The sequence below is a fragment of the Myotis myotis genome, unplaced genomic scaffold (assembly GCF_014108235.1).
Source record: "Myotis myotis isolate mMyoMyo1 unplaced genomic scaffold, mMyoMyo1.p scaffold_m19_p_1, whole genome shotgun sequence".
In the NCBI taxonomy this organism is placed as follows: Eukaryota; Metazoa; Chordata; class Mammalia; order Chiroptera; family Vespertilionidae; genus Myotis; species Myotis myotis.
Window position 1 is genome coordinate 202,620,446 of NW_023416313.1, and position 26,127 is coordinate 202,646,572.

General features: G+C 40.2%; 1 protein-coding gene across 13 annotated transcripts in view; it reads right to left on the reverse strand.

Moving 5' to 3' along the window:
• Nucleotides 1–58: 58 nt before the first annotated feature.
• The window catches only part of NUMB (NUMB endocytic adaptor protein), a 147,881-nt gene continuing 121,812 nt past the window's right edge, over nt 59–26,127 (reverse strand). For 11 of the 13 annotated variants that reach the window (XM_036312339.1, XM_036312357.1, XM_036312277.1 and 8 more), the window contains 7 exons: nt 15,671–15,745; nt 13,203–13,343; nt 10,491–10,695; nt 7,402–7,695; nt 5,713–5,862; nt 3,010–3,156; nt 59–2,158 (listed from right to left, as the gene is read on the reverse strand). In XM_036312339.1, the coding sequence (XP_036168232.1) occupies nt 1,443–2,158; nt 3,010–3,156; nt 5,713–5,862; nt 7,402–7,695; nt 10,491–10,695; nt 13,203–13,343; nt 15,671–15,745 (1,728 nt within the window). In that variant the 3' untranslated portion in view covers nt 59–1,442. The remainder of the gene's footprint in view (nt 2,159–3,009; nt 3,157–5,712; nt 5,863–7,401; nt 7,696–10,490; nt 10,696–13,202; nt 13,344–15,670; nt 15,746–26,127) is intronic. The other 2 variants (XM_036312375.1, XM_036312366.1) reach the window with 1 other exon arrangement.

The following is a 26,127-nucleotide window of genomic DNA, read 5'->3' on the forward strand; positions in this document are numbered from 1 at the left end:
AACTAAGTCAACTGCTAATAAAGAAAAGGGGAAAGAACAGCCCTTTATGGGCAAAAGCTTCTACCACGAACATTTATTTTTGTTAAAGCAGATTATAAATTCTCATCAGTACAAATATATATAACTTACATTTGATTGTAAGGCCAACGTTCAAAAGTAAAAATGAGATGGGCTCTCACGTTGTTACCAGAGGTCAAGTGGCTGCAACTGGCAACGGGATGTTCTGTCCACAAGGGAGGGGGACGAGGACACACACAGAGACACACACACACACACACACCCATTAAAACCAGAAACTCCATCCCCACAAAACTCATGGGAACACACTTAAAGGACAAAACAAAACCCACCAAGACCCACATGACAAACCAACAGAATAACCTGCGTTCCAGTCTATGCATATGATGTCATTGTCACCTTAGTGTTAAAACAAGTAAAGGATTAACATAAGGAAACTGCAGCAATATATAAAAGAAAATACATATTCTCTATAGAGCATATTTAGACTGATTCCATTAAAATAATATTAGAATTTCACCATAGGTTTAAAACCAGGACAATACTACTCTTTCATTTTCTTTATTTAAACTACAACCTAGTGACTGTATTGGTCATAAGCATGATTGTTGTTGCAATGTGCTACTCTACTTACAATGACTGATACCAAATAAGCGAGGGATCCAGTCTGAACCTCCAGCTTTTCCCCTTTTACTTCAGTAGAAATCAACGATAAATCAATCTTATGTACAATTTCTTACAGCTAACCCTTTTACCTTTGGCAAGATTACTTACAACTTATACAACTTTTTAATATTGAGAACTATTTAAAATATTCTAAATGCATAAAAATAAAGATTTGGCTTTTTTGATATATATTTATAATATTTATTCTTACTCAAAATGGAAGCTCAACTTTACCCCTAAAATATAGCTCTGCTGGGGCAGCTGCTGATGCGCCCTCCTGGGATTCTGGCAGCACCGCCTGCCTCTTGTCCTCGGCCCAAGCATAGGCCATCCTATTCTCAATCTCTAAGATGGGCCAGTATTGAGAGGAGGCAGGTGCATGGCCTGGAAAAAAAAAGGGAGATCGTTTTGCTTCCCGTTGGGTTCTATATTCCATTAAATGTGCTTTGAATACAGATTCCTGTTCAGATACATCTGCCTCTCTGTTGTCAGAGATTTGTAAGGGGCTGAGGCAGGAGGGGGACAAAGGGCAACATTTTCTTGACTTCTTTAGCCTCACAGGACAGCTCTTCTCTAGGAATGGTTTTCTCACTTTTTTCAAAAATCACCCCACACAGCACTCCGCACCTGGACATGCTCCTTGGGACCTTTGGGATTAGTGAAAAGTGTGCTATTGGGAACACAAAGTCTCCTTTGACCTTCACCCTCCCCCTGCCCTTGCCTAAATACAGACAAAATACATAAACCATGGGGACTGCTCAAAGTTCAATTTCAAACGTCTTCTGTAGGTCACTGGAGAAGGGGTTGGTGGGGGAGGGGTTAGTACGCTGCTTGGACTTGCTCTCTAATGCAGCCCACTGGGCTTCGAAAGGATCCACTGGGCAAGTGCCTATAGGAACCTCTGTGTGCTTGTCTCCTGAGGCCAACCTACCATCGTCTACACCATTGAAAGCTGCAGAACCATTGAAGTGCTCAGCAGGAGGCTTAAAGAAGGGACTGGCACAAGCACTGCTTGTCTCATACTGAGGGAATGTCTGCTGCTTGACCAGGCTGGGAGACTGATGGGGATGGGCAGCCTGAGGGTGGCCTGCAGTACCAAACACATTGGCTACCATCTGGGAGGGAGTGATGCCCACCACAGGCACATTAGGGGCTGGATAGGGCATCCCATTGGCCACAGGATAGGCCTGGGCAGGGATAAAGGCTGGCTGTAGGGGCGGGACCGCACCCACTGGCACGGGCTGAGAGGTGAGGAATGCATTCCCTTGGAAAGGTGGTGCTGGCTGGGAGATGGCAGTGGGTGGAGGCGGCTGGAGGGCTGGCTGCAGTGGGACAGCTGAGGCTGGGGGCTGCTGAGCCCGGACGCTCTTGGACACCTCTTCTAACCAGCGGTCAGCCTCAGAGGGAGTACGTCTGTGACCAGCCTGGAAGAGACCTGGAGAAGCAGCACCAGAAGATTGACCCCACTCGGTCCCTGGAACCAACATGAAAGAGAGAAAAGAGTCAGTCTTTCCGAGCATTTTTCTTCACCTGATGATCTTGGTTATTTGAATGACCCTAACGTGGAGCAAATCCCTCTAGTGGAGTAATCTGTTACTAGCAGAGGAGTTTTGTGGCAGCACGTGTCAGATCATGCTGCTGTCTCAGCCACGTTGAGGAGCTGTCTAGATATGGTTCAACTGCACTGAACCAGGCAGCTGGCTGGCACAGGAAACCCTTCCCTGATGCTGTGGCTCATCTATGGTACAGAAACCACCTTGCACATGCGCAAAGGGCCCAAGGTGATTCACCTTCTACTCTAACAGAATGAAGAGAAAATACTTGGTTCTGTACCTCATGAGCCCTGCCTGGCTTCCTGACACATGTTGCCTTCCTGATGAACTGCCTTTATTAATGTTTAAAATTCTCTTGGTTTTATGGTTAAATGTTCATTATAGAAAAACTAGAAAGTACAGAAAAGCAAAAATGAAGTGTTTTTTATAGCTCTTGTTTTGGGGCCTGCCATTATGGGAGGCAGGGTCCCCTCACCCTATAGGCTTATCCACCTATTTCCAAATCCAGTGACAGACCCCCTCAGGGTAGGCCCAGGAATCTGTACTTTATGAAAGTTCTATGGGTGGTTCTGTTCCATAGTCTTAAGAACTGTCAATTTAACCTCTTCAGTTCTTTCTCCTTCTCCATCCTTTCTTAATAGTATTTCCAGGAGAGAATATACTTTTCCTAAAAGCACTTCTCCCTGGTTCCTACTCAGGTAAATGGCTCATTTTCAAACCAGGGTCACTTAGCTGATCCCAGAATCCTCACCACCATCTGTGGCCACCTTACCCGAATGTGTGGCTGCAATTCCCTTGTTAACAGCATCAAGGGCATGCGCCCAAGGGTTGGTTTCACGCACAGGCATTGCTACGGATGCTAGAGCAGTATGGGCTGGCTTAGCAGCAAGCACATGGAAGGCTGAGTCAGTGCCATTAGCTACAATGGGAGCAGACAACATCAATGGAGTTAATTCATGCAGGGTGCACAGGTGACCTGTTGGAGCTGGGTCAGTCAGGCCAATGTGCAATACTGATGGAACAGACAGAAGAGTTGGTGTTGGGATAACCACACCATCTTGTAGTGGATACACAAACCTTTTGGCAAAGAGGGAATTAGAGGTTGTAATGAAAATGGCTATCTGGAGTCAAATGACTGTTCTAGGACACTATGTGTATGGGGAGAGAGGAAATTAAAGCCTAGAAAAACAATTTCAAATTAAATTGAACAGAGCGGCTTTGTCTTACAAGCAGCAAAAAGCTAATGCGTAGCCTTTGGCATAACGATGTATATAAAGCATTTCCCTCTCCTATCACTTTCCCAAAGATCAAGTTATAGCAATAGTAACAACAATGGGATAAATATAATGATTCCATACTATGTTCTAGGTCAGTGGTTCTCAAACTTCCTAATGCTGCGACCCTTTAATACAGTTCCTCATGTTGTGGTGACCCCCCAACCATAAAATTATTTTCGTTGCTACTTCATAACTGTAATTTTGCTACTGTTATGAATAGTAATGTAAATATCTGATATGCAGGATGTATTTTCATTGTTACAAATTGAACATAATTAAAGCATAGTGATTAATCACAAAAACAATATGCAATTATATATGTGTTTTCTGATAGTCTTAGGTGACCCCTGTGAAAGGGTTGTTCGACCCCCAAAGGGGTCGCGACCTACAGGTTGAGAACAGCTGTTCTAGGTGCTATGTTAATAATACTTCAGTGTGCATTATCTCATTTAATTCTCTCAAAAACCTAGTAAGGCTGGTATTATCCCCATATTACAGATGAGAAATCAAACTTGGTATATGTTTTCATTTGCTTAATAAATCTATAATTAACTACATAATTAATTTTATCTTCCTTTTTTGGAAGATTTTTTCCTCCTTGGTAATGTTGATAATATCTTGAAGCCCCTACTATTCTTTTCTTGTCTCCCCTTATCAAAAGCTCCTGAGACCTTTTTCCTGTACTCTGGGCATCTATTCCATCAGTTGCTACTCCTCAGTCCATCTATCATTCATATTTATTATGGAGCATAGAAACAGGTACCTTCCCCTGCCTACACTATCACTATTCCCTCTTTAGGACGAGGCAACCCTGCTGTGGCTTTGGTACTATTTACCAGGGCTTGTCTAAAAAACTAGCTTACCCTACGACTGGGAGCCCCTGAAAGGCAGGGAAAAGACTATGTTCTATTCAGTTTTACACTCATTGCCTTGTGAAGAGGCATATAGTCAGTAGAATGTAGCAGGTACTATATTCAGAAAGACCTGGGTTTAAATCCTGGCTGTGCAAGTTGGGCAATTTACGTAAGCTCTCCGAGCCTCATTTTCCTTATCTGTAATGCTTACCTCAAAGGGTTGTTGTGGAGATTAAGAGAGAGAGAACATGCATGAGTCCTTACCATGATGTGGCAGGAGGCACCAAGGGCTCAATAAATTGTGCCTATCATTATTGATATTATAAATATTTGTCAGATGGAAAGCTATTTGGCACACATGACTTTAAAGGCATAAAGATTTATTTTTTAAAAAGAGATTCCTTGTAGGAAAAACATGTTGTAGTTTACTCCAACAGGAGCAGGGGACTGTTCTCACAGCAAAGCTTTTTCTGAGCTCTCTCTCAAATGAAATAAAGAAATGGCAATTATAACCAGGTCAAATTCTAAGTGTGTAATTTAAGTAATACACACTCTTTGCTGACCTCTGAGTCAGTAACTGCTAACTCAGTAACTCTTAAAACAACAACTTTTAGTGACTCTTCAATGCCACAAAGTCAAATTCTAGGACACTTGTTATAGAAGGTTCAATGAACTGAAGAGCCAAAAGAAGTACCTTTTGCTGTAGGAGCCTCCTGAGACTGGGTAGAGACTAGATGAGTCCAGGGCTTCTCAACCTTGGCACTATTGATATTTTGGACCAGATAATTCTTTGTTGTAAGGGTGGCTAGCCTGTGCACTGAAGGATGTTCAGTAGTAGCTCTGGCCTCTACACAGGTGCCATTAGCAATCACCCTTTACCAAGTTGCGAAACCCATAATAAAAAATGTCTCTAGACAATGAATGCCAGATTTTCCTTGAGGGGCAAAATCACCCTGGGTTGAAAACCACTGTGCTAAAGAAAGAATAACCTAGAACCAACTCTGATGACTGCTGCGTCTGGAGAACTGGCTGGATACTCTGACTTTTAACAGTGAAGGGGCAAATGAAACAGTCGGTTGGGACTATAGCTCCTAATAGAATAGGATGAATGATAGGTAGGTACATGCAAAATGACGAATGCAGACATCTTAGGAAACAGGAAGGGGAACAAAGAGCAAGGACACTGTTGAACAGGGAAATGAATCCATCTGAGACATCAAACAGGGAAATGAGTGGGTCTGACCAGCTTTCGGAAAACTCAGGATGCCAACTTATAGTTAGTGAACAGCATCATAAAATGCCAGTATCAGAGAGAAAAGCTGAGCAGGCTAACAGGGCACTAACCTTGAAAGGTAGGAGACTGTGGTGCCACCACTGTCACTGGTTTGGTCATTGGGGCGGATGAGAAGGGATCCTCGGAGGGTGTGCTGAAGGCATTGGTGATCTGTGAGCACAGGGAGCTGATACTCTCTGCTTCCCCTTCTACCTCTGGCACTGCAAGACAAATAGAAAATGGCTCCAGACAGAAACACTCAATAATCCAAATATAACAGTATGGTACAAGGTGGCATTTTATACTGTATCCCTTATTTGTGAAAGGAAAAGTCTCAACTGACAGGTGGGGCTATAAAAGCAGCTTAAAAAAAATTACTGTCCACTATTTCATTGGCTTTTCAGGTCAGGAGGTATGAAATGTCAATAGTTCATGTACTGAAGTATATCTTCCTCCCTTGCAAATCCCCAGATTCCTTTTTGTGCCAAGATGTTAGCTAGAAGTTTCTGGAAGACATGAGCGACCTGTTTGTCTTCCAACCGGTTCACAGGTGTGATTTAAGCTCTGAAGCTATTTAGTAACTATCAGAAAATGGGTTAAAGTCAAGGGCACCAGTGGATGCTCAGTCCTTTTCTCTATGATAATCCATGATAATGTCATCACTCTCATTTTCCTCCAAAGTACAAAGTATAGTAACTGTGAAAACATGGAAAAGTGAACTGAGGTCCAGGACTCTTGAGGCTTTGTTCTTAATGCTGACTGGGATACTTGGGTGTCACTGAGGAAGATAAATGTGTGCTGTTCCTTTATTTGCTCAACTGTGAAAAGAGAATGCTAGTTTTTGTTTCCTATCTGCTCCAGAATGAAACTAAAAACAGGTACTTGAAGCATCTGGAGATTCCGTTTTTATAGGAGCTGAGCGCTGGACCAACCCTCAGTAATCGTCTAGTGAACTGTTCTTTAGGCCCAGTTTCATGTGTCAAGAGAACTTAACTCTGTACTTTTATACCACCACCAGTGAGAGGGCCTATGGAGACAGAGCTTCCTCACGCTCTGAGGAAGCACTGGCTGGGTGTGTCTCAGAGTGAAGTGAAATAGAGTCCAATAAAAGCACTGACCAGATCTGACACTTTAGCTCCGGGTCTTATGATGAGGATAGAACTACCGGGGCTGGCTCAGCTGTACAGAGGCCACACAAAGGACTGTGTGGCAGTTCTGAAAGGTAATGAATATGTGTGAGCAAGCCCACTGTCTCTGATGAACAACAGATCTTAGATTCATACAGGAAGCCTGTTTAGAGTTTCCTCCCTATGGAGCCAACCAGCCACAAGAACAATGAGCACTTATCCATTTCTTTTGGTACATCTGACAGTGATGCTGTTTATCTTTATAATTAATTCCCTGCTGGGTCCCAAATGGCAGGATAAGAACGGAAACTTGAGACCCTTGATGTTTGGAAGCAGGTTGGCTGAGAGGTAGTTAAGTACACTTCCATCAGGACAAACCACAAATCTTATAGCTCAGGCTAGGAATTCCCATTATGGCTCTACTAGTTGTCTGTTGAAGAGAAATGAATGCTTCACATCTCCCTCCAGGAACCTCAGTTTTTCTCCCGATGGGAAACGATACAAGATACATATAACCATAAACCAGCCTGGGGGGCGAGGGAGGGCTAGTTTGATGGGATTAGTGTTTCGACCGGAAGTGACAATAATGTTTCAGTGCTAGAGCACCAGTGAGTCAGGTGGATGCTGCATTACCTGCATTTTTTATGGGGAAATCAGTCTTCCTCTGCATAGTGGAAGGCAAGTCGTTGATGCGCAGGGAAAGCTGGCGTTTAAAGGGTGACATCTTCTGGCTAAGAGCAGGAAATCCTCGGAAAGAGCCTTGGCGAGCAAGTTGCTCAATTGGAGCATGGCGGCGCGGGATGGCGTGAGGATTGTTCATCTCCAGAGAGGCAGTGGCATCCGAAGTGGGAGAAGTGGGAGAAGACGGCGATGGGGCAGTGTTGCCAGGGGCCACTGATGAACCAACAACTGTCTTGTCTGTTTCAGCTAAAGGTCAAGCAAGAGAAAGAGGACTTTAGCAATGTCTTCAAATAATTGGAGCTTACACAACTGAGGAACTCAAAAACCCTTGTAGGTCCTTTACCCATCTCCTTCCCAATGTCTCTTAAAAGACAGGTTAAAAGCAAGGCTCAGATCTATTTTTCAAACAAATAAAAGATTTAACCTACTACATGTCCCATGATATAGCTACTGAGACACACAGATCTGATTTTCATGCAGTGATTCATAATATAAGCCTTTGAACAAGCTTAAAAAAATAGTACAGATGAACTTCTAATATGAAGTCCTTTAAAGAATGATGATTTATGGTTTTCTTTAAAATACACACACACACACACACACACACACACACACACACACACACACACACACATTTATTGATTTCAGAAAGGGAGAGAGAGATAGAAACATCAATGATGACAGAGAATCATTGATTGGCTGCCTCCTGCACACCCTACATTGGGGATCCAGCCTGCAATCCAGGAATCGAACTATGACCTCCTAGTTCATAGGTCGACACTCAACCAGAGCCACGCTGGTCAAGCTGGTTTATGGTTTCCAATGTTTGTTTGCTTACTTGCTTGGGGGGAGGACTTTGGGAGTGGCAATTAGAAAAGTCTAAATAAGTATAAGTTTGATTAGATGTTACAGAATGGCATAAAGCAGTCTTTCAATCATGGATAATATGCATCATGGCTCATTTGAATAAAAGCATACAGAAGTAAAATTTTAAATTGGAATAAACTAAATATAAGACTATTTCCATGTGCGTACCAGCTGAGACCCAATCTGCATGTGGAAAATCTCTAGCACTTCCTCCCCTCACAGCTCCTTTATAGCTGTTGGGATGCTACCACTTTGGCAGTTGCCGTGTGGAGCATGAAGTATTATGTGGTGGTGTTAAAGAGCACGCTTCCAGTCAGAAGGTCACCGAGCACACTAAATAACAGCTACCCATATTAAATTTCCTAATAAAAATAACACGGTGTTTCTTATTCTTTAGGATACTGGCATAAATGCTTATGAGAAATGAACTACAGTGGGGCCTTGACTTACGAGTTTAATTTGTTCCGTGACGGAGCTCGTAACTCAAATTACTCATATGTCAAATCAAAAGTGAACGAGTGAGACACGTGATGCTGGGCTGATGTTGTAGCGTTCACTGTGATGTTCGCTGTGCCAACTAGCGGTGGGGTATCTGAAGCTGGCTTGTAACCCGAATTTTAGCTCGCAACTCAAAGCAAAAAATCGGCCAAGAGACGGCTCCTATCTCGAAAAACTCGTTAGTCGGGACACTCGTAAGTCAAGGCCCCACTGTAATCACAATGAATAATTTAGCTTCAAATAAAAACATGTATCTTTTTTGGGGTCTTAAAAATTAGAGCTGTTTGGGTCAGTATTAGATTAATGAAGTTACCCAAAATAGCTGGTTTAGAACTGAAAGAATATGGCAAAAAATAGCAAAATTATGTTAATTTATATTTAAACTGAATTGTTTAATTTCAAAATATGCCATATTTGTTTCAACCTCAGTTATACACAAGAATGCAAAGCATTTCACCAAGCCCTCTCACTATACACCCAACCCAACTTTAGGCAACAGACTCTTGAGTAGCTTGAATGCCTGTACAGGCATGTGTACATTCCCACTATGCTGCCATGTGTACCTGAAAAAATATTCTGCAAAAATCACACACTGAAATAAACAGGGCTACAGGAGAAAGAGCTAGGGGCTAGCTTCTCAAAATCTAGGAACTTTTTTCACAAAAGCACTAAAAAGCAGTAATAATATAGTGAGAACAGTAGCACCCAGCATCATGTCAGTAGGGCCTTTGCAGCCTGGACCTGGGATTTGTACTTCTTCCTTTAAGATGTAGGTTCTTTGTTGTTGTCGTTAATTCTCACCTAAGGATTTTTATTTTTTTTTAATAGACAGAGAGAGAGAAACATGGATGTGAGAGACACACACTGAGTGGTTGCCTCCTGCATAGGACCCCAACCAGGGCCAGGATGAAGACCGCAACAAGGTACGTGCCCTTGACCAGACTCGAACCTGGGACTCGTCAGTCTGAGGGACGACTCTCTATCCACTGAGCCAAACCGGCTAGGGCAAGATGTAGGTTCCTGACAGCATCTGCTTCTCACACAGATCAGATGCATCTGAATTAAAAATCTGCTCCAGGAACAGATTTTCTCCATTTTGCTTTTAAACACAGGGAGGGCAATGTCTTTGCAGCTTATTCAGCTGCACTCTTAGCTTCCCCAGGTAGCTTAACATAATAAAAAGGGTAAACAGTTTCAAAGCCACTAAACAAACTACTCTAAAGGAAAGGACTTTGTTTAGATTTTCAGCTTTTGGTTGTTGTTTTTAATCCTCAACGCAGGATATTTTTCCCATTGATTTTTTACAGAGTGGGAAAGGGGCAGAGGAAGAGGTGGGGGAGGGAAGAAAGTGGGAAGGAGGAAAAGAGAAACAGAAACATTGATGTGAGAGAGACACTTCGACTGCTTGCCTCCTGCAAGTGCCCAGACCCGGGCCAGAGATCGAATCTGCAACTCAGGTAGATGCCCTTGACCAAAAATTGAACCCGTAACCCTTGGTGTGTGGGCTGACACTCCAACCACTGAACAACATTGGCCAGGGCCAGCTTTGTTCTTAAGTTCTTCACACATTGCTAAGAGTTCTCTTTGTGAGAAAGCTTAGCCTTGATAGCTTCAAAGAATTAACCCTCTGGGGAAAACTGTTTAATAAACACACACTGTAGTAGAACAGACTGTACCTTTCTTGGCATCTTGGATTTGCTTCATAATCTCCTCTCTTTCTGCTAGCTCAGTGGCTGTTGTGACACGGAATGATCCTTCTCTTGTAAAAGTGGTCCGGCTGGCATCAAAAGTAGCAGTCACTCCACATTCCTTCTCCCTCTTCTGCTTACGTTCTAAACAGGCCGCAAAAGCACAGCCTACAGCGTGGCTCAATCTTTCACCCTGTACATAACAGAAGGTTCACAGAACGTTTTTAGAGTTACTGTACCAACAATTACAAATGAGTTTGGACCACAAATAAGTCTGTTTTACACAAGGCAAAATGTTGGGAGCTTAACCTAGATTTTAATATACTAATATGCCAAATTAATTTAAATGAATAAATTACCTTAGGTAATACCTATGATACTTTACTGTAACAGGCATTGGGTAAAGTGACAATCGGCAACCTGTGCTTTTGTGAGCAGCCACTGAGACCTTCTTATTAGTGAGGCTCCCTCAGTCACTCACAGTAGCTGTGCCATCAGGTTAGGAGATACTGCTGAAGGTTTCAAGCTCTAAGTCTTGAAATGCAAAACCCTATTTGCTATTTAGGGGAACAGTGGAAATATTTACCAAGCATTTCTAAGAACCACTGGAAAGGCAGGGCAAGGTTCAGGAGCTTAAATATACTGTCAACATGTCTAGGAATAAAAGGTGCAAACTTAAAACTTCGAATAAATAATACAACTCCAGCGATGAAAAGGGAATCAGGCAAAGGAAAGCTTAGCTTTCTCAGTCCCCCTCCTTTTCTGAATACTATTCCCAAGCACCCCTTCCCAATCTAGACCCAAAGGGCTTTCAGGCTTTCTCCTATACCTTCCCTATATTCTTCTAGCTCTCTCTTAGCTCCAACTATACCCCCAACCACACACGTGCAAAAGTTAAAGCAGTTTGGCTCAGTGGATAGAGCATCAGCCTGCGGACTGAAGGGTTCTGGGTTCGATTCTGGTCAAGGGCACATACCTCAGTTGCAGGCTCGATCCCAGGCCCTAGTCAGAGCACGTACAATTGATGTGTCTCTCTCACATCGATGTTTCTCTGTCTCTTCCTCTCCCCTCCCACTCTCTCCAATAAAAACCAAAAAACTGCTTTTTGTTTGTAAGATTTCACATGACAATAAACTGTTAAGATTTCAGTGACTATAAAATGTAAAATTTCACATGACTGCTTAAAGACTGACAGACTTATTTTTTATGAAACCACATGAGTTTCTAGCTTTTTAATAGAATGATATAAGGGTAGGCGTGAAAGCATAGAATAGGATAGAGTACCGAAGGAGTCTTAGAACCCGTTTGCATTTGCACACAGCTCTATTATAAGGACAGAGGTATAGGCCAAGGAAGCTTATTCTTTCTCTTTAGGTTTCAGGCAGAAGTTCTTGAAGACAGATCCCTCCTCAAGCTCCACCCCAGACCCAGTTGGAGAAATAGCTTTAATAATAATAGTCACTACTTGAAATTTTTTTTTATTGATTTCAGAGAGGAAGGGAGAGGGAGAGAGATATATAAACATCAATGATGAGAATCATTGATTGGCTGCCTCCTGCACGCCCCCCGGATAGAGCCCGCAACCCGGGCATGTGCCCTTGACCAGAATCAAACCTGGGACCCTCCAGTCCACAGGCTGACACTCTATCCACTGAGCCAAACTGGCTAGGAATAACAATCCCTATATTGAGAGCAGTTACGATGGGCCAGATCCTATGCTAAGAATGCTTAAATTCATTAATCTAAGTTAGTTTTTGCAACTGTTATCTCCATCTTATAGCAGTGGATACTAAGATTTAGAGAATGTTAAGTAACTTGCTACAAATCCCACAGCTAGTGAGAACCAGAATCAGGTCTGGAACCCATATCAGATTCAGAGCCTGAGCTCTTAATATTTGTTTATACCACTGTCTCCAAGAACTTAAGAAAAAAAAAGAATCTTTTGGTCAATTTTAGAGTATGGTCACCACTCTAAGGTTAAACCTTGCCAAGGATGTATTAAGCTGTAACCTTTGTGAATGGCTATTCTGCCTCATTCTGTCTGACTTTTAAAAACTCAGAAATTATACACTCAATGCTGTACTATAACTATAGTTAAAATCACCATCAACATGTAAGAGACATCTTTCATATTAGAATTTTAGGTAATTTCCATGAAGGATGATACATTAGGTTATTCCCTATTTTTAAATAAAATAAAAAATTTCTACCATGTAACAATTTCTAGCACACTCATTATACCATAATTTAGTATTTCTGTTTTTTTAATTAATTGGAAATACACTCCAACTCAGTTCTTTTATTTGTAGTGGAGTTTCTTTGCAAATAAATTTATAAGCACCTTTCAAATGCCAATATCATCTACCCAGATGTCTTAGCAAATAAATACATGTAAGATCTTGAAAATGGTTCTAATACTGAAAAGTTTCAAATAAAGTGTAGCAGCCACCCTCTCCAGAATACTTCTACTTTCCTGTAATGACCATGGGTCTCACCTAGTCAGTAATCTTGCTCTGTGAGTTGCAAGGTCACACCAAGAGTGTGGATTACTTGAATAAAAGGAACGAAAGCAGACTAGTGTAGGCACTTACAAGTACTGTAACAGCACGTACTTGTCAAGTGCAAAGTGCTTGACTGAGCCAACCCGGAAGGAGCTTTGCTGACTGAGGCTAGTCATGATGAAATCCAGGCTGAACTCACCGTGTCCTTGACAGCCATGAAGCAATGACAGATCCAGCGCCGAGTGGTGCCATCACGACATATGTAAGAGAAGGCTCTATCAAAGTTTCTATCTGGTGCACAGAAAGAAACTTTTTCTATTGTCTGGTCAACTATGAGGTCCTTGAAAAAGGGAAACACAAAGGAACAGAGAATTATGAGGTTATTCAACCTTCTCAGAAAAAGCACAGAATGTTCGTCTTATAATACGGAATCCTCACACCTAATGCACTGAACCTATGGAATAGCTAGATCTGAGGCCAGCAGTCTGAATACTAAGAATCTGACCTTAGCGAGATCCCATGAAGTCCTTTGTCCAGAGGCCTCTCTCACCTCATCTTCATGTTCTAAAACATGCTTGCTGATTATAATTTTATTATGGTAGAGCCCATGTTCAATGTGCAATATATGTAAATCAATATATATAATCCAATTTCCATATAACTTATTTAATAACATCAGTCCCAAAATTTCTATGTATTTATTAACTTACTGATGATTAAACTTTGAGGACTTTCTGTTTATATACTTGCTGAATGACCCAGTATATGCATAGTATAAACATTACACAAAATGTTCTTAAAAATCTGGAGATTCTGAGGCTCTTCTGTGTGATATTTTCATGGCCTAGAATCGCTAGGGGCTGAGATGAGGCTGTAAAACATAAAATTAAATCAAATGGCTTTTATATAGGATTGCTGAGAGTTCTTGTTGCTCCATAAACTTGCCAGTCAATTTTTTAAAAATTTGCAACTCTGGCCCTGGCCGGGTAGCTTAGTTGGTTAGAGCATCATCCCAATACATCAAGGTTGTGAATTCGAACCCAGGTCAGGGCACATACAAGAATCAACCAATGAATGCACAAATAAGTGGAACAACAAATCGATGTTTCTCTCTCAAAACAAATTAATTTTTTTTTAAGATTTAAAAATAAAAAATTTTTTTGGCAGCTCATTATGATTTTATTTTGCATAACTATGATTACTATAAACTTCCTCTTTAGCAAAGAAATTGTCTTTTGGGTTGTCTGTAATTTTCTTATTGATATGTAGGAGTTATTTATATATTCTAAATATGATCCCTTTATAGACTATACAGATTGCAAAATTTCTTTTCCACTCATAATAGGTCCAAGAGTGACAATCCACCGGTTATTATTATCACTCTGTGTGGAAAGAACTAATTAGTGTCAGTGCTATAAGCAACCACCAGGGGGAAACAACACTTTCTCTATTGTACAAAGCAATTAAAAATAGCCTCCATGTACAAATTTCATACAAAACACTTATAAGTTCTTAAAAATAATCTAAATAAAACGATCGTTGTTTTCAAGATTCATGTACATTTAACACTACCACTTCTCTTGAACTTAAGAAAAAGCCTTTGATGGAAGGTCAAAATAACTAAAATGCAGTTATATTAAATCACTTAAAATGTATCTGGTAAGTTACCCATCAAACTGCTCTTTACTAGTCAGACTTTCTCCCAAGTCAGGTGACATTTTAGTTTTTCTGAAAAACTGCCTTCTTGCTAAAATTTCTCCAGACTTTACATCTCTTAGGAAATTTATATTAATGATTAATATACTTATATACTTATATAACACTATATGCTCTCTAAGGGAAGAGTCTATGTCTCTAATCTTATTAATCCTCACCTGAGGATATTTTTCCATTGATTTCTAGAAAGAGTAGATGGAGGAGAGACACACATCAACTGGTTGCCTCCTGAATGCACACTAACCAGGGCCAGGGAACTTGCAACCAAGGTTATATGTCCTTGACCAGAATCAAAACCAGGACCCTTCAGTCTGCGGGCCGAACCTCTAGGCACTGAGTCTAACCTGCTAGGGCATATGTCTCTATTCTTATATGTATGTAGGATCACATTCTTTCAAATGCAAAATGCTACCTCTGATTTGAAATATTGTGTAGATTCTAAGTAAATGTTAATCTAATGAGCCATTTACTAGTTCTTAAGATTTCATTTAAATTGGGTTTTCAGTTAAATAGCAATCAATTCAAATATCACTTTTTAAAAACAGAGTTCTATTAAGGAAAAAGAAGAAATTTCTAATGTGGTCCATCATATTTAAAAATATTTTTTAAACTGTGGTAAAAGATCTATTCTTTTACATCAAATTTGTGGGGTTAAACATTTTTTTAAAATGTGTAACAACAGAAATAGAACTCAGATCTTAACATTAAGTGAAAATGCTTGGTAGGCTAAACATGCTGCGCCATGTAGGGCAAAATGCGGAGAGAATTCTATTTTTTATAAGGTAAATGAGTAACTAATTGGCTTCCTAAACATTAACTAGTCTCAGAAGATTGTACTTTGGACAAAGTGAAGGATACAGAGTGACTACAACTGCTTAATGGCACTATAAATGATCATTAGGAATTAAAAAGACGTATGAGCAGTTACATTTAAGCTTGTAAAAGTTTTACCTTAGTTTTTTCATCCACAACTCTGAGTCCATCTGCTGATACCCACAGGACTGCCTTAACAGCTTTCTTTCCAGTCTTTTAAGAGAAACCAAAAAGAAAGGAGAGAGACACACACATATAATGTATATTTTAAAAAGTCATCTTCCATAGAAAACACTGACTTCTGCCTTCCAAAATTCACATGTACAAATGGAGTCCAGGAGAGGTGCCCAAAGCCATATACTCAAACCAAACTGCAGAAACATTCAGGAAAAGACAAGCCAAAGCCATTATTTTAGAAACGCAATGCAAAACAATACAATAAAAGTAAGTACGGGGGGTGGGGGGATATATTAAAACCAAGATAACACATTCCATAAAGGGCAAAGAATTCATAAGTAGATTTCTTACTCATTTAAAAAATAAACCAAGAAAATCACAAGTCAGATAAATTTAAACACATAAGGAGTTACACCACAAGTAGCTTCTACGAGTGTATTTAGAGTAGGAAGTAATACATGAGTCTAAATTGAAATGCTGACCATTCTACTACTGTGTAACCCCAATGTATACAGCAGGACCTTGATCATCTGAAATTTTCATGTTAAAAACCCAATAATTTTTCATTCTTCCTTTAAACCATTATTTTTTTCTTCCAGGATTAACACAGAACTAGTTTAGTTTTTAATTGACATTAAATGCATGGAGACATTTTGGAGACATAGGAGAATTAAAAAACTGTTGAAAATATTGTTATAACATGAATTCTTTTTACTGCTAAGAAAAGATTTCTTTTGCACATAAGAATCACATGGGAAAAAGCTGATATATGATTTCTCCTGTGATGAAATGAAAACAGGAGAGTGGGAGTTTGTAATAGCAATTTAACAGCTTTCTTTCTAACTGCTCCAAGGATATAAGCAAAATAAAGCAAAAGCAAAGTGAAGGCTGTGAATAGATATCAAAACATCATAAAAAGTATATATCAAAAGGGATCAGGTACTAAAAGTTGGAGCAGCAGCTTCTAGAAGGGACAAGGAAAGATAAAGAAACGTCTACCATTCTCCTCTGTGTGTGTCCAAACCCAACACTCCTCGGTAGGGAAGGAATGGCCTTATTTGAATGAGCTGTGTGATCCACCCGGACTCATCATCCCCATCACCACCACACATCTGAGGAGAGCCTATTATATGCCAGACAGTGGAAATACTGTACTTGAATTCACACAGCCCATTGAAAGGTGACACTCAGATAAACAAAAAATAAATAATACAGTGATGAGTGCTATAGAACTGAAAACAATCCTATATAATAAAACCCTACTATGCAAATCGACTGAAAGGCAGAATGACCAGTTGCTATGACACGCACTGACCACCAGGGGGCAGATGCTCAATGCAGGAGCTGCCCCCCAGTGGTCAGTGCACTCCCACAGAAGCTGGGCTCATGGCTGGCAAGCGCAGTAGCAGTGGTGGGAGCCTCTCCTGCCTCCGCAGCAGCGCTACAGACCCCTCGGTAGATTCCCTGAGGGGTCCTGGACTGTGAGAGGGCACAGGCCAGGCTGAGGGGACCGCCCCTACCCCCAGTGCACGAATGCCATGTGCCGGGCCTCTAGTGCAGCGGTCGGCAAACTCATTAGTCAACAGAGCCAAATATCAACAGTACAACGATTGAAATTTCTTTTGAGAACCAAATTTTTTAAACTTAAACTATATAGGTAGGTACATTGTTATTAACTTAATAAGGGTACCCCTAAGGCTTAGGAAGAGCCACACTCAAGAGCCGCATTTGGCTCACAAGCCGCAGTTTGATGACCACTGCTCTAGTGTATAATGATATCAGAAAGCAGGCATGGTCAAATCTGTGGAATCAAAGAAGGTTATTCAAAGGAGAAGACAGACTGGGTACTAAAATAATTTTTTTAGATGTCCCAGATGGGGGTAAGGAGGGAGGGAACTGATAGAAGTAGTGGACATTCCAGGCAGAAAAAACAGCAATATTGGACATGGCAAATCTAGGCTCTATAAATATTGGCTTGAAAGTATGATGAGTGAGCAAGGCATGGTGGGAAATAAAGAGTAAGAAAGGCCTAGGCACGGAGGGCCTTGTAGGCCTTCTAAAGAATTCCATCTTAATTCTGGGGGCAATTAGGAGCTACTGGAGGAATTTAAACACAATTAAACAGATTTTCATTTTTAAAACATCACTCTGGCAGCAGGGTAGAGGGGCTGGAAAGAAACTGATAGGAGGCAAAAAGACCACAAGATTTCAGGTGAGAGAAAATGAGGTTGACCTTGATTAAGACTGGGATAGAGAGGAGAAAGTTTTACATGGTAATTGTAAGGGAGAAGTTGAGGATTCCTATCAGGTTCCTGGCTTGGGTAACTGGCTAGAGAGGTTAACTAAGAAAGAGAATAAAGGAGCCTGGCTGTGTGGCTCAGTGGTTGAGTGTTGACCCATGAACCAGGAGGTCAGGGTTTGATCCAGGTCAGGGCACGTTGCAGGCTCGATCCCCAGTTAAGGGGCATGCCGGAAGCAGCCAGTTGATGATTCTCTCTCATCATTGATGTTTCTATCTCTCTCTCCTTCCACCTTCCTCTCTCTGAAATCAGTAAAAACATGTTTTAATAAGAGAGAATAAGAGAGATGCAAAAACAAGTTTGAGAAGGGGAAGAATAAGACTTCAATTTGGACAAGCAAAATTTGAGATGTCTGTGCAACATCAAGGTGAAGATGTCCAACAGGTAATTGAAAAATAGGTCTGAAGCTCAATAGAGAACTCTAGATGGAATTTTAAATTTGAGGGACATTAATCATGGGAATAATAGAAGGCCCAAAGCTAGAAGAGACTATCAATAATTAAAGAAGTAGGAAAAGATGAGTTAAGTCCTTGAAATATAAGAAAAGAAATAACCAGGACAGGAAAATGGGTGACTGAAACTAAGGGAGAAGGGTTTCAAGAAGTAATGGGGTGGTCCAAAATGTCAAATGTTGCAAAGTGATCAAGTTTGAAAAGATGTGAAAGATGTCCATTTGATTTAGCAATGAAGACACAATATAGTGATAGAGGTCGTGTGGTTAATTTTGTGTGTCAAACTGGCTAGGCTATGGTTGCTTAGTTGTTCGGTCAAACACAAGTTTAGATGTTGCTGTAAAGGTATTTTGTAGGTGTGATTAACATTTACAATCAATGGACTTTAGGTAGAGGAGATTACCCTGATAATATGGTGGAAGAGGACTAATCCAATCAATTGAAGGCCTTAAGGGTAAAAACAGCGGTCCCCCCCTGCCTCCCCCAACACCCAGAAGAAATTCTGCCTGAAGTCTGCAACACTAAAATTCAACCTGCGTTTCCAGCCCGCTGGCCTACCCTACAGATTTCAGACTTGCCAGCCCCCACAATTGTATGAGCCAATTCTTAAAATCAATACCCACTCTCTAACTAGATATATGTAGAGATAGATAATCTAAATATATATGAGAGAGAAACAGATGGTGGCTCTGTCTCTGGAAGGTCCTGATAATACAGAGGTGGAAGACAGATTAGAATGGGTTGAGAAGCAAATGAAAGGCAAGAAGAGTCTTGGAGTATTAAATTTGCTCTTTGAAAAAGCTTATTTACAAAAAGGAGGGGTATAGGGTAATGGGGGGACAGGCACATGATCAAGGGAAGTCTTTAAGAATTGTGATAAACTAACATGATGTACCAACAACAGAATGAAGGTAAATATGAATCTAAATTCAGTGCCACTATTCATAAGCTCAGTAAGTTATGCAGTCTTCTGAGCTTCCATTTCTTCATCTGTAGCAGGGTTGGTAAAAGGATCAGAGATATATGCAGTACCTAGAATTTAACAGGATAATGAATAATTGATAGCCATTTATCATTATGTTATTAATAAACTTGAAAAAAAACTCCCAACAGTAAAGCTTCTTGAAAGAGTGATATCTTCAACAACAAATCATGCTTACATGCTGAATGGGAAAAGCAGTGGAAAGATGGAGACTGAAAGTCCTTCCAGAAAAAGAGAAGAATAATTTAGAAAACAGAGTCATCCAGGAGGTGGGATGGGATGGGACTAGAGTACAAGTTTTAGACAGAAAGAAAGATGTCCCCTTCCTTGAAATGGAGGGATGGAGTGAGGCTAAATAGAAATGAAGATAGATTTGTAAAGGAGGGAGTGGCAAATTGAGGAAGTTTACTTGAGAGAGCCACAAATTTATCTGTGAAGGAAATGAGATCACTTGCTTTACTTGGCTAGCGAGAGGAAGGGAGACATGCAGATTAAGAGAAAGATTGACAATAGCCGTCTGGAGGCAGTATAGCACAGGAACTCAGAGCACAAACCCTGAAACCAGGCTGCTGTCTGGGTTTGAATTCTGGTTCTGCCACTTACTATATGACCAAGGGCAAACTACTCCACTTTTCTATGCTTCAGTTTCCATACCTGTATAATGATGCTAATAATCTTATATACCTCATGGGATTCTTATGAGGATTAAATGAATTAACATATGTAAAAAGTTTAGAACTAGGGTGGGTCATATAATTTTCTGTCCAAACTGGGACCCTTTTGAAAGTGAAACAGGTGTTACATTGGGGCTGTTCCAGGAAAACTGGGAGAATCGTCATCCCACCAACGGTAACTGCCCATATTTAACCAACACTTAGGTAGCAGTCAGGATTCTGCTAGAAGGTAAGTTCTGTGAGGGCAGGCTTGTTTCCATCACTGCTATATCCCTGGGGCTCAGGACAATGCCTGGTACAGAGCAGGAGTTTGAAGGAATAAATGTGCTAAATATCTGCTGGAGGAAATAGGAAACTGCTGATTAGTGACACAGAAGACTGTCACTGGCACTGAAAATCCTATGTAAGAAATTTAAATTTGAAGTTTTATTCATCTTCTTACTGATTACTACAATTGTAGCCTGCAATATTCAATATCTGAGCCAACAGGTAGATATACTTCAAGGAGTTGGGAGGCTGAAGGTGGGAAAAATAAAAGGCCATTTTAAAATGGGATTGTTCCCCATTTATTCTCATATATAGGGAATTATAACATTTTCTTAGCCCAATTATACTGTCATAGAAACATGTCCATTTTTGAGGCATGCCTTTTTCTTTAGAGGAAGGGAGGGAGGGAGGGAGGGAGGGAGGAAGAGGCATCAATCGATGTGAGAGAGAAATATTGATTGGTTGCCTCCCACACACACCTCACCTGGATCAAACCCACAACTTGGGTATGTGCCCTGACCAGGGATCGAACCCGCCACCTTCTGGTGTACGGGATGAAGCTCCAAACAACTGAGCAACACTGGCCAGGGCTTGAGGTGTGTCTTTATACCGGTGGTGTGCTAACCTATCAGTTAGGCACTGTCTTTGTCATATTTCATGGCCTTGATCTCTCTAAAGAGGGGAAGAAAACAAATATAAAGTCTTTCTGTTTTTGTTCATACACTGGGTGCTGGTGCTCGGATGTCACTCTAGTTTGCCACTTACACCAGGGACTGAGATACTAAGGCTCAAAGAACCTGTAGCTACATTAGGTTCAGACTTCCCTCCCAGATTCTATAGTAGCAATGCTTCTGTATTATTTGTGAACGTTAGTCTTTTATTCTGATAATATAAACTAGGATTCCTAAGAAACTTTTAGAAAACAGTAAAAGTCACAGAGAGAAGGTAAAAGTTTTTGCTTTTGTTTGCCTTAAAACTATACACTTAAGCTAATCCCAAGGAGCTAAAAACAAGTTAGCTAACCAAACAGCAATAAAATAAAATAAAAATAACTAAGTATAAAGTGTAGAATTTACATACATCTTAGTGATGCAAACACCCTTTTTTTTCTTTTTCTTTTTCTTTTTTTTTGAGAATAAAGTAAGTTTATTCAGGTAGAGAAAAAGAAAGAGGACAGGTCGTGGGTGATGCTATGAAAAAAGCGAAAAGTACACGTCCACTAGAGAGTGAGTTTGCGACAAACACCTCTTAAAAAAAAGACTAGTTACTACTTCAGAAACTAATAGAAATGAGGTAGGGGTAATGCAGGTGAGAGACATTCAGAATTATTTCATCACCACTGTTCCAACACTTTCTATTTTAATAATAATTTCAAGGTTATAGGTAGAATTCACACTGACTAGTGTCAATGTACAAAAAACACAGTTTTACAACAAAGAGAAAACTGCTTATTCTTTGAGGGAAGAAAATGAATTTAACATGGAGAGCACTTCAAATTTAATTGGTGAAATCTGAGTAGAAGGCTCAAGCTCACCTATGAGTGAAAGATGACAAATGTAAGTATAATTTTCAGATAACCACTCAACTCTCTAAATATCCAACTTAGAATTTTAAAATTATCATCTGCCTTAAATACCTTTTACTATGGGTGCTGGAAGCCGGTCCATCCTTGCTGCTTGACACAGTCGCTGCAGGAAAGAAACATCTGCACAGCATATGTTTCAAGGGACCTGGCGTATATAGCATACTGTTCTTAATATGTTTGCTCCCCTTAGCGCTGTGTGTTTTAACCAAGGTCACCTCTCCAAGAAAGGTTGTTTCCCCAGGTAGGAATTTTTTCCTGAAGTCAGGGAGGGGATGAAACTCCTTAACTAAGTGCCAGGCGGGTAGTTAATCACTACAAACAATCATGCTTAAGCTACATAATCTTTACTCCCTGGAATGGAGATAAGAAACACCCTAACCTTTGTAATAGAAATTGACAGGATTAAAATCAACTGGGATAAATACGGATGTAACAAGACAATAAACAGCAGAACTTCGCTGGAGATCCAGACCAGAACTTGGCTGGAGATCCTGGCTAGAGATCCTGGCTAGGCTGCTGATCAACTGAACGCTGTCTCTGTGTCATTCCTTCTTTGCCGACTCCATCCACACCTTTGGGGACCCCTGGACCTGCTGGGGTTGGACGCCAGGTCCCTTGAAACATATGCTGTGCAGATGTTTCTTTCCTGCAGCGACTGTGTCAAGCAGCAAGGATGGACCGGCTTCCAGCATATGGGTAGATATAAACCAACACAGAAGTTAAGCAGGCTGATATTGGAGGAAATTATAGCAGGTAGTGAGTAGATCCATTACAATTTACTAAGTCAGGAAACTTACAATGCAACAGAAATGCACAGACAATCTTAACATGAAAACACCAGTGAAGAAACACATAGTTGTAAAAATAACACAGAAATAATAACATACAAGCTCAGTTCACTGTAAGATCACTCTCTCTAAATTTAAAAGCTACTCACAATAAAAGGCAATTGAAATAACTAATTACAATAAAGAACGCCATCTCCCTATCTATAAACCTATCTCCAGTAGACACCATTTTAAAAAGAAACTGAAAAAGGATGAAGATCACAAGTTTGTGATATCCTCAGGAGGCTGACAGATCCTTACAGTTGATCTTTCATTTTACATATTGGTGTTAGCTAGGAAAGTTCTTCAGGTCTCCAACTGGAGACATAAGTTTTTAAATTGTTTAAATCAAAGATTGACAAACTTTTTATGTGAAGGACCAGATAAATATTTAAGGCTTTGCAGGCCATACGTTCTATGCCATGACTACTTAACTCTGCCACTGTAGCACGAAAGCAGCCATAGACAATAGTAAACACATGGACATGGCTTTGTTGAAATAAAACTTTATTCAACAAAACAAGTAATGTGTCACAGATGCCAACCTGATATAAATCATTGTGATCCCTGAAAAGTGAACATTAATTAAATCTTTTTGAAAAGATAATTCATTATATTAAAATCTTAAACCTGTTTAGAATTATGTCCCTGAATCATTTTTCTTTTCCATTTTGTTGTGTTCAAATGTGTTTATCTCCTATTATTTAAATTATGACTCAGATCTCAGGTGCTTTCCAACTCTAAAGTTCTATGATTCCCAAAATCCCAGTGAGGTAAGAGCATGCAATTAAGTAACATAAACAGAAGTAATATTTGGAGGCAAAACAATTCTGCTGGGCATATAAAAGCAAAAAGGTTAAGCAGATGTCCTAAGGTAAGCCGACGTAAAGAAATGCTATCAACACACACGGAAGCATAATTTGGCATAGCTATGAGGTGTTATAAAGCAACAGCAGCCACCAGTTCAGGCAGCAGGGGCAGAGCATGTCACTCTTTCTGAGTAACAGAGATTTGCCAGTCTAGTTTACAAAGCTTTCTGCTACAAACCAAAGAGGCCATCAAGGTACCCAATTTGTAGAGAATCATGGATTAGTCTTTTTGTCACACCTACACACAGATAACCATCATTACAGAGTAATAATATATTCACAGACAACCATGATATGGTGTGCCTTGTAATAAATGAAGAGACTTCTTTCCTTTTGTAGGAAACGTGGCTTCAGTTTTAAACATGACAAGGGCCTTAAAGTCTTGTAGTTTGATGACATTTGAATTTCTGAATGTAATTGTGTAATAAATAGATTTTGTCTTATAATTCTAAGATACAGTGAGTATTCCCCAAAGGACAAAGCAGTGAAGGGAAAGAAATGCAGCTTTCTCCAGGATTTGAGACTGGCACTATCTCTCTAATGACTGCTTCTTTGAAAGTGCAGTAAGTTTTCATCTGGGACACCAATATATACTATTTCCTGCATTTTCTTAACTGAGAGAGGCCTTTAAAGCATTTTTTTGGGGGAAAATAAGGATGGTAGCATATCATGAACCAAAAAGCAAAGGAGAGAAATTTGGAGGCAATTTAGCGCTCCTAATTTGCCAAATCACTTTTAATTGAGGAGAGGGGGGAAAACCCATGAATTATTCTAATATTAAATTCATATTTCAAACGTTTGTAATAGCAGAAATGAAAAATCCACAGGCATCTCAAATTCAATCTCTTCAAAACCAAATTCATCATACCTCTTCTCACAATGAATGATTTCCCCATCCCTTGGTCATCCATGCCTGAAGCTTGGATCTTATCTTCTGTTTCTTTCGTATATCCCTAAGTTAAATGAATGATCGAGTTGGTCTCCTCCTCCTGGTTATTCTGTTAATGCTGTTCCTTCTGTCTGAAATGCCTTTCTCTTTTAAGTTTAACTGGAACTCATAGTTTTAAGTCAGCCTTAGGTGCTATTTCCTCCCAGAAACCTTCATCACAACCTCTCACATTCTTCCTTTGCTCTATTGCAGCGGTTCTCAACCTGTGGGTCTCTACCCCTTTGGCAGTCGAACAACCCTTTCACAGGGGTAGCCTAAGACCATCCTGCATATCAGATATTTACATTACGATTCATAACAGTAGCAACATTACAGTTATGAAGTAGCAACGAAAATAATTTTATGGTTGGGTCACAACATGAGGAACTGTATTTAAACGGCCAGAAGGTTGAGAACCACTGCTCTATTGGTACGTTAACGTTACACAATTTGCTAACCATTTTTTAAATATCTGATTTCTCCCACTACAAGGTGAACTTGAAATCAGTGTATCTGTCATTCATTCATTTTTTTCATTCACTAACTCAAATATTTTGGAGCAATTACTATAGACCACCTACTATTCTAGGCATTGAAGACTCAGCAGTGAACAAGACTTTAGATGAGGACCTCAGTCCTCAGAGAGTTATGTTTTAGTGAAGAAGAGACGAACAGTAAGTAGAATGTATGGTATGACAAATGGTGATATGCCCAATCAAAGAAAAATAAAGCTAGGAAGGGAAATAGTGTGTGTATATGGAGAAGCATGGTATTAGGAATTTAAAATAGGGTCCTCAATGAGAATGGGGCTTTTGGACAAAGAATGGAAAAATACAGCAAGTGCAAAGGTTGAGGTGGAAGCATACCTGATGTGCTCAAGGAATAGCAAGGAGACTAGCTAGTGTGGATGGAACAGAGGGGCAAGAGTGAGAGTGGAAGAAGACAGGAAAAGGAACAGAGGGAATTCATGTATAGTGGCCTAAAAGGCCCAAAAGGCTCTGATTAGGTCAGGAAACTACTGAAGGATCTGGGACAGTGGAGCAACACAATCAGACTCCTGTCTTAGAAAGATCACTCAGGCTGATATCCTGAGAACAGATGGCAGGGGAGCAACAATGAAAACAGAAGAAACAGAACACTACTGCAATGATTCAGCTGAAAGGAGAAGCTAGCTTGGACCAGGGCAACAGTGGTAGAGATAGTGAGACAGAAAATGTTGATGGAATGGATATAGGGTATAGGAGAGAGAGAAGTAACGATAAGATCCAGAATTTTTGGCTAGAGCACAGAGACAGAGTTGCTGTATATGAGTTGGGGAAGACGAGGGGAGTTTAGCTTGGGAGAGAAAGATAGAATTTTGATTAGTGTGCGTTATTTGGTGTGAAATGTTTAATAATGATGATGATAACGATACCTAACACCCACTATGGCAAAGTTTTATACACTTTGCTTATACTTAGTCATTTAATCTTTAAAACAATCCCATGAAGTTGGTATTATCATTATCTTTTTTAAAAATAGATTTTTATTGATT